The 10,094-nt window shown below is 33.6% G+C and overlaps 1 protein-coding gene across 1 annotated transcript; it reads left to right on the top strand.

The window, feature by feature from the left end:
- Window positions 1–5,437: 5,437 nt before the first annotated feature.
- Window positions 5,438–7,204, top strand: LOC143543889 (nicotianamine aminotransferase 1-like). The gene is made up of 6 exons (XM_077036107.1): window positions 5,438–5,718; window positions 5,791–6,109; window positions 6,188–6,406; window positions 6,507–6,566; window positions 6,641–6,796; window positions 6,930–7,204. The coding sequence occupies exons 1-6, from the start codon at window positions 5,453–5,455 to the stop codon at window positions 7,137–7,139; spliced, it is 1,230 nt and encodes a 409-aa protein (XP_076892222.1). The 5' UTR covers window positions 5,438–5,452; the 3' UTR covers window positions 7,140–7,204.
- The last annotated feature ends 2,890 nt before the right edge of the window (window positions 7,205–10,094 follow it).

Below are 10,094 nucleotides of genomic sequence, written 5' to 3'. Positions count from 1 at the left end.
TCCATTGTTGAATTAGTAATGTAAGTTTGTTTCTTTGATGCCCAAGCTATGGCACCTCCGCCAAGTAGGAATACCCATTCACTTGTGGAAAAGTGATATTTCATATTAGTATTCCGACTTAGTAAGTGTTCACTTTCCATGTCTAATGTGGATAATAGCCCCGATTCCTTTGTCGGCATTCAATGGCAATAACATGTGAACGGGCTATATGATTTTCTGCATAACTAACGTATCCATTGGAAAATTTTTATAAATAGAAAAAATGAAAGGGGTGTAATGGTTTATAGGAGAGAGAAATTTTTTCTTGGTTTCTAGGTGTTCCGCCATTTGAAATGGCGGAACCCACCATGATTGTAGAGCGTGTCAGAAACGGTCGGTGAGCTGGAGGTTATTTTGGTGTTCCGCCATTAAGTGTGGTCAAAAAGTTAAAAAGCGGAAAAGTAAGTGTCATAAAATGTCACTGTTCACTTCCGTCATTTGAAATGGCGGAAGTGAATAGTGCGGTAAAGAAGGTAGCAGAAAAGTCATGTCAATGTCATAAAATGTCGGTATTGTTCACTTCCGTCATTTTAAATGGCGAAAGTGAATAGTGTGGTCAACAAGCCCTCGTCAGATGTGTCAGGTATTATACTATTCACTTAAGCCATTTCAAATGGCGGAAGTGACAAAAATGAATAGGGGCAGCCTATAATGGGTAAAATTTGTGTTCCGCCATTTCAAATGGCGGAACACCTAGAAACCCGAAAAGAATTTCTCTCATCTATAAGCCATTACACCTCTGATGCACGGGGACGGCATGGAGGTTAGGGTACCGGCCCTGGGGACGGCGTGGGGACGGAAACACGTTTGAAATGTTTCCTGAACGACCCCGTTAAATGGGGACGGTCAACAAACGATTCCGGGACGTATCCGATGAATTCCGGCTCCACATACAGTATTCCGGCGAAGAATTCTGTAACAACTCGGAAATCCAACTAAGACTGCATCCGTAACCCGACCCATTTTGATTTCTCGGATAATTTAATCAATTAAAAACCGCGTTCATCGAGTTATTATTTTAATGTTATTACATTTATTAGATAAATCCGTTGTATCTTTGAAATATATTCAAAACTAACCCTAAACTCTAGTTTAATCCGTTTATGTATCCATCCAATAATTTCAGGGACTAACCTGCAAATATAACTAAACTTGTATTATAACCCATACCCATTAACCCAATACCCGTATCCGTATCCTAACCCTAACTCGCAACCCGTTTATCAAGCTTATACCACAATTAACGTCCTAAACTTGGAATTGATTATAGGGGATCGTTCCTACGCGTTATAACAACTTCACCGACGTTCTTAATTTGGAAAACTCGACCTGGTTAATATGATTTTGCTATTAAACAGCCTGTCAAGTATCATAATAGGAATATAAGATTAACAGTTGTTAAAATACAATTAAGCATATTCACAGCTGTGAATTAAGCCAACGATCCTTAACCCTAACCTCAATTACATTCTAATTAGTCCGTTGTATCGTAATCTGTTCGTCTTTGGCTGTCATTTCATGTTCGCCGTTCACCATCGTCTAATTCGCGTTTATGGTAATTGTTTGCTTCTTTTGGATCGATTTTAACCTTGTTTCAATAACCCTAACACTAATTGGATAAACAACAACTGGTTTAATCGAATTGCAAAATCTAGGGTTTATGTATATTTGGGGTTAATCTGGTCTGCTATTATTTTTAAGCTATATATCTGGTACAATAAACAACTGACACCCTAGCGCGGATGGCTAGGGTGTGTGCGTTCAACTCTTTGAACCGTCCAGGGGCGCGGGTTAGAGCCCCCCTGGACGCGGTTTGGTCTTTTATTTTTGTTTCTTTTGTTTTAAATGTGTTAATGATATTATAAATTGTTAAAATAATATTTAATATAAAATAAACATTATTTTACTAAACCGACCTCATTATGGTAGCGTGTCTTAGCAATTAATCTCGCGTACTAGTTTTCGTATATATATATAAATTATACACAATATATATGCACCATTCTTTAAACAAAAATTTGTAACAATCGTATTTTAAACGTATTAATCATATTTATAAAAATTAGATTTTCATTAAATAGAATGATAAATATATATTTTAAACGGTTGTCTTAACTAATTAATATATTACAAGTTATATTTATATATGCACGCATTTATAATTGTATTATATTTAATTTAAATATTATTTAAATAATCACATAAACTATTCTAACTCGTACTTATTTATATGTAAGCTAATATAATAATGTTATCGCAATATCAGTCATATTAGAAAAGCATCAATCAATTAATAAACTTTCGAATCCCAAACATAATTCAATTCCCATCAAATATTAATTTATTAAAATCATGTTACATTCTTATAATAATCTTATTACCATTATTAAACTAGGAATCCTTGACGGTATATCCTGAATGGTTCACCTCTCTCACATCATCACTTATATTTCGTTCATCCGATCAGGTGAGTAATCACTCCTCTATTTTACTTGTTTTCAAATGTTTTGGGGACACTTGCGTACCATTTATCAAATTATTTATCTTATTATTTCTCAAACGCAAACTGTGATCTTTGTGTTGTGTATCAATTGAATGACTGTTTGTTACTTGCTATTTGCTTACTTGCTTACTTGAATCGCATTCGGAGAGGTCCAATATAAACTCATTATAGTATGATCATACGACCGTCGTAGTGGCCGGAGCCCGATCGCATTGGCAATGGTTTCACCGACACTCACTACTTGCTTAACACTTTCATTGTTTATACTCACAGATAACAGTTTTGCTTATTTTTACTCTATTATTTATATCATTATATATTATCATTTAGTTTGTGTCAAAACTGGTAAATCTACTCACTCAACATGTGTTGTTGACAAATATATATATTTTGTACGCATTTGCAGGTTATAGATTGGATTGCTTATCGAACTGAAGCTCACGTAGAGATGACCTTAGGATGTTAAACATAAACAAGAATAATTGGTTTTGTATTTTCTCTATTTTTGTTGTACTTAAATGTTCGTTGACAATTAATAAATTAATTAGATATTGTTGCTTTACAATTGCATGATAGCACCTTGTGAGCTGTGGCAATCAGCTCACGCCCCGACATTTCCGCCGTAGGTTGGGGTGTGACAAATTCCGGCGTCGGAAAACTGATGAAGAAGATTGAAGAAGAAAAAGAGGCGGCTGGAAATTTTATAAGTTTAGCTTTTAACATTAAACCCCTTGATCTTTCAATTGTTTGCATCTAGTCCCTAAACTTTGTTAACATTTACATAAATAGTACTTTATCCATCCCATTATAAGTGTCATAGTTTGACTTTTCAAGTCTTTCTTTACAAAACTTGACCGTAAATATTTTTGTTCGTGTCATATAATACTTGATGAAAATTATATCGATGTAAAATACATTTAAATCTTAATCCATTCATATATTTTACATCAAGTATTATATAACACAAACAAAAATATTGTCGGTCAAAGTTAAACAAAAGAGACTTGAAAAATCAAACTATGACACTTATAATGGGACAGATGGAGTATTAAATTAGGTTATGCATTTTAACATTTAACCCTCACTATCTAGACTAGTTTACATTTGGTCATCAACTTGTAATTTTATGCATAAAATGTTTAAATGACATTATATATAAATAAAAATTATATATTTATTTATTTGTTATTAATAATTAATTACTTATGTAATATATATTTTTATTTCTTTTTATAAATTTTTTGTCGTACCCGTTTCTTGATTTTTGAGTTTTGCCGTTTCCCGTTCCCCTGCCCATCAACATAGTATTACACCCCTTTCATTTTTCCTATTTATAAAATTTTTCCGTATCCATTTGATCAACATGAAAAAACGATAACCTTTTGTTTCATTGTTGCAAAACAATTATATATTTTTAATCCGTGGTTTTTGTTTCAAGGGTTCTTCTAACATCTCTAACTGGTTGTGATGTTCCATTCTTGTATTCACCTGCACCATTTGAATATGATTCGCGCACTGCAGGTTTGTAAAGTTTTTTCTATCGTTAAATTTATATTCAGGTCAAATGCAAAGCCAGGAGAATTGATCACTTGCTTGTTTCACAAGAAACTTCTACTACAAGTGACCCTAATCAAGGTTCAGGTTCCACTTCATGTTACAGTATAGAAATCAAAGATGCTCATCTTCCTCCATGGATTATAAAAGTGTACGTGATGCTTTGAAGGCTAATGGCAGTGATTTTGAGGCAAGCTACACTCAGGCACATAATATATAAATGATAAATTTGCAGGGCTTTGAAGTTGGCTATATTATTGATGGAAACTATAATTTGGTTGTTTTGCAGTTTTGGCTCCAATCACAATACATAATAGTAGAATAGTAAATAAAGTATAAATAGAATACTGAAACCGGAAAGAGTAATATGTACTAACAAAACAAAACAAAACAAAAAAAAAAGATGATAAGTAGATAAAATAATTATAATATATAGCAGTATTAGTAGTAAAAATAAGCAATCATAGTAACGGAAACAAATTATACTAAGTAGGTAAGGTTATGACTCTAAGACATATTTCTAAACCAAAACTATATCATCTCCCTAGCAGTCATTAACCTTAATCCTACGTATCCAAGAAGTCTTATCATCAATCATATCCTCGGAGAGATGCAAGTTTATCAAATCATGCCTAATCATCTCATCTTAAATCAATTTGGGTCTACTTCTACCCCTCTTACCCTCTATAGTAATCTTTTTATTGATCTAACATGATCTATCAATTGTCTTCTCTTCACATGTACAAATCACCTCAATCTCCCATCTCTATATTTACTATATATAGTATAAATATAGATAATATTGTAACAAGTAAATGGTATTCATGTTATGTGTTGTAGTATTTTAATCTTCAAGTAATTAAACAACTCATATTGTGTTTACATCTATAAAAACAAACCCGCAAATCCTACTTATAATATGGTGTATAATTACAAGTTAACATCTAAAAACACAAACCATCACAACTCGCAGGTTATAAAACTTAGGTTATTATTAAATAAATAAATATAAATACAGATATAACAAACCTGTGTAGTTAGTAGTCACACACACACACATCAGATTTTGCCATAAAAGTTGGTAATTATAACATTTCGTCCAACCATCGTTAATTCATGTCCCGTCTGGATCAACATGTGACTCATCGTACATAAAATGACAAAAGGTAAAATAAAACCAAACATAGTTGTTTCTTTAGCTTCTTCGACCATGACAGATACCCAACATGTGACTCCCTCATTGTTTTTTAATTGGTACATGCATGGACCCACGAAACCACAACATTTGATCCCATATGATATAAAATTATAAATCACACCATTGTAAACATAACCAAAAGAAAAAATCTAGGAAACATGGGTAAGCAAGAATGGGGATTTGAAGAGAACCATGAAGTGCATGCAGCTGCAGCTTTCTCCATCAGGAACATTCTCGAATCCATCATGGGAAACATCGATGAAAAACGATCTGGGAAACCCATGATTCATCTGGGACATGGTGATCCGTCGGTTTATCCTTGCTTTCGGACGCATATATCGGTTGAAGATGCTCTAGTGGAATCCGTTCGATCAGCGAACTTCAACTGTTATCCGGCTGGTGTTGGAATTGATCCTGCAAGAAGGTTAAAAATATCATGCCTATCCTATTTAATTCTTTTATTTTATTTTGTTGATTGATTAACATTAATTAACAGTGCAATTGCTGAGCATCTGTCAAAAGATCTTCCATACAAGATAGAAACGGATGATGTTTTCCTAACTGCTGGAGGAAACCATGCAATCGAAATCTTGCTAACAGTTCTTGCTCGCCCGGATGCCAATATACTCTTTCCCAGACCCAACTATCCCGTATATGAAGCCCGAGCAAGATTTAGCCCGCTCGAGGTTCGTCATTTTGATCTCCTCCCCGAGAATGGTGTCAAAACATTGGCAGACCGTAAAACTGTTGCTATTGTTGTAATAAACCCCAGGAATCCTTGTGGGAATGTTTACACTTTTGATCATCTAAAAAAGGTACAATCATTTTGTTGTAATCCTTTATTCTATACACACTTAAAGATATTTTATATTTTTGTTCTTGAATGATGAAAGATTGCGGAAACAGCTAGAGAACTTGGAATTCTTGTAATATCAGATGAAGTTTATGCTCATCAAGTGTTTGGAGATAAACCCTTCATCCCCATGGGTGTGTTTGGTGACATAGCACCGGTTCTGACCCTTGGATCCTTATCAAAACGATGGATCGTTCCTGGATGGCGCTTTGGTTGGATTGCGATCACCGATCCAACCAGCATTCTTCAAGAAACCGGGGTTTGATTTCCTCTTATTAATTTCTCAACAACAGTCTTTGAGCATGTGTCATATTTTATTTTCATACATAATTCCACCTAACATATCATGTACGTGTCAGGTCGCTGGATCCTTAAAGAGTTGTCTCACAATATCGGCAGATCCTGCAACTGTTATTCAGGTATGTGATCGATCATCATACAATCTATTAATGCATATGTGAATAACTTGTTTGATTTTGATTTAACGAATCAGGGTGCGATTCCTAGTGTGATCAAGAACACACCTAAATCATTCTTCTTAAACATCAACAAGTTACTTAAGGAGGTGGCGGACTTGTTTTTCGAGAAAATTAAGGAAGTACCGCTTGTGACATGCCCACATAAATCAGAGGGATCTATGTTCTCCATGGTAACTAATTTTATTTGAACTTAATTAAAGTAGTTTTTAACTTTTTATATAACTACAATGAATAAAGGAATTTGGTATAAATGTTAATAACCCCATTAACAAAATTAAAATTCTTGTTAACTTGCTTGTACAGGTGATGTTAAACATACCCGCTTTTAAAGACATAGCTGATGATACTGACTTCTGTATGAAGTTGGCTAAAGAGGAATGCATGATTCTTTTTCCTGGAAGCGCGGTTGGTTTGAAGAACTGGGTTCGAGTAAGTTTTGCGACCGAGCCAAAAGTGCTTGAAGAAGCAATTGAGAGGATGAAAACGTTTTGCTTGAAACATGCAAAGTATTAGTTACTAAATTTATGTGACAATGGGAAATTGGTGCATCCGGAATAATAAGGGATTTAACGTAGACCCAAGTATAATGGTCGTCAGTCGTCACCGTGTTAAGGGGTAGCAAATGATTGTTATAGTGTTATAAATATTATTATGCATTGAACTTTGCTAGGGAACACCTAACTTAAAAAAGTATATTAAATCAATATAAGAATATGTTAGATCTTAAATATTTGTAAGCGAAACTTTTAAAAGATCTCTGGTTGCTTTCTATATTTTTTTCAAGTCACTAGATTGTTTTATTTTGTAACTGGAGACGTCTTATTATTTATAAATATGAAACAATTTTACAGTAAAATAAAATAAGCGTGTCATTGGTCTCATCAAACGCATATAACTTTTAAACTATGTTATAACATCTCATTTATTTGTGAAACCCTTCATCATCAAATACTAAGTATATTATTAACTCCTTACAATAAATTAAATTAAAATCCCCAAAAATATATAATATTAGAAACAAATAATATAAACAACCCCATAACACGGGAATAAAAGTAATGATATTATTACGGGGTTGTTTTACATTATTTGTTTATAATATTTATATATTTGTTTGTATTTTTTTAATTGTATTTAATGTAAGGAAGTTAATAATATAATTATAATTTGATGATGAAAAAGTTTCACAAATAAATAAGATGTTACAACTCATTTTAAAAGCTATCTGGGGTTTGGTGAGACCCATGACCCCGCTTATTTTTTTACTATAAAATTGTTTCTTAATTAGAAATAATATTTTTTTTTTAAATATAAGATATTAATTTTTAGTATACCCCTATTTTATAGAAATTTTGTATTACATATTTGGTGAGATTAATTTTTAATTTAATGAGATGTTATAACCCGTTTAAGAACTATCTGGGTCTGGTAAAACCTATACCCGTGAATTCGGGTCAAATGCATGAGAATCCTCAATTTACAAATAATGCAATCTTGTGGATTGAGAGAATGTAGGGAGCAACCGGAGAGCTTTTAAAGGTTTTGTTTATATATATTATAGATTATCATTATTATGTCATAAAAACAATTTATCCTCTCGAGCCGGGGGTCTCACCGGAAGCAGCCTCTCTATCCTTATGGGGTAGAGGTAAGGCTGTCTACATCTTACCCTCCTCAGACCCTACTATAGCTTTGCTATTGGTGGGATATACTGAGTACGATGATGATGATGATGACAATACGTGTCGAAACAAATGCACAACAAGCAAAAAAATAATGCATTAATGAAATGTCATAAGAATTGAATTCATCTTAGTATATTACGCATTTCACATATTTGAATATTGATCTGTGTCTATGAATTAAACCATTGCTATTCGAAGATAATACACACACAAGTCTACATACTTGCATGTTCTTTCTTGACACTATATTTTTACTAGCCTAGTGTTTTAATCCGCCATATAAGCTTATTAAAGACAAGTCCCATCTTTTTGAAGTGGCTAAACTTCATATCCGTATATGTAGTTCTTTTTGTGTTGCACATGCAATATTTCAAAAATACTCATAAGTTAGACCACAACTTCCTTAACTTGCAGGTGTGACCACATACATTGGTATGCTGTTACTGATGTATTCCAATCTTTAGATGTTAACCTTTTCACATTGAATTCAACACTTAATGTCATATTAGTTGAGAATTGGGTATCTTAATATGAAAAAATTTAAGTGGACTTTTATCTCATTTATATAGCTTAACTGTGCACAAGATCTTTACTTAACTCTTTGGTTAAATGATCGCCCAAATTATGTTGGCTTCTCACAAACTCCACTGATATCGCACTATGCATGATAAGCTCACATATCATATTATGTCTAACACCTAAGTGTATAGACTATCCATTGTACATTGACTGTAAGGTAGCTTCACGATCACACCCGTTAGATTCGGGTGATATTGGCCTAGGCCCTATGTTGCACGGAAACGCCACCTGAGTGCCGTATCCCATCCCGGAAACTCCCCGAGGACGGAAACGCGGACGGAAACGGCTAGAAACGTTTCCCGGACGAACCCGTAAACTGGGGACGGTCAACAAACGATTCCAGACCTTTGGAAACGGTCAAAAATCCGTTTCAAGGACGTCTCCTATGTATTTTAGGGTTTTATGTATTTTACAGGAGGGGAAGTATAAGGAAGATGAAGTGCACGAGAAACAAGGAGAATTTATTTTGTAGTTAAATTCAATTAATAAAAGTCTGTGGTCTAATTGTAGGTACTACACATTAAATAGTATTTAATTGTAGTTAAATTCAATTAAAAAAACGGTTCATTTTACTTTGGATATAGCATATGTAATAATAATAATTAAATAGTAATAATTATATTATTATATAACGATACTATTAGTATAAAATAATCATCAATTTAACATAAGTATTTTAACATAAATAATTTAACATAAGTATTTTATTTAGCTACTAGTTTACTTTATATTCACTTTTATTTGGTTTATTTATTATATTTCATTGATGCAGAGACGTATATTTTATTTAATTTATATGTATTTATTGCCGTATCCGTGCCGTACCCGTTTCTTGATTTTTTGAGTTTTGCCGTTTCCCGTTCCCGTACCCTTGCCCGTTTCCCGTTCCCGTACCAGTTCCCGTGCAACATAGCCTAGGCCACAATGGAATTTCATAAAACAAACTTTTTTTAGCCACTAATCTTCTTTACCAGCAGCTGTTAATACCACAAACTCTGATTACATTGTTGAGTTAGTAATGCAAGTTTGTTTCTTTGATGCCCAAGCTATGGCACCTCCGCCAAGTAGGAATACCCATCCACTTGTAGAAAAGTGATCTTTCATATTAGTATTCCAACTTAGTAAGTGTTAACTTTCCATGTCTGATGTGGATAATAGACCCGAGTCCTTGTTGGCGTTCAGTGGCAATAACAATGAGCATGAG

Source organism: Bidens hawaiensis, unplaced genomic scaffold (assembly GCF_021521415.1).
Source record: "Bidens hawaiensis isolate Kalapana, Puna unplaced genomic scaffold, B.hawaiensis_p1.1 tig00013347_1, whole genome shotgun sequence".
NCBI lineage: Eukaryota > Viridiplantae > Streptophyta > Magnoliopsida > Asterales > Asteraceae > Bidens > Bidens hawaiensis.
This window is presented reverse-complemented; position numbering and strand designations above follow the sequence as displayed.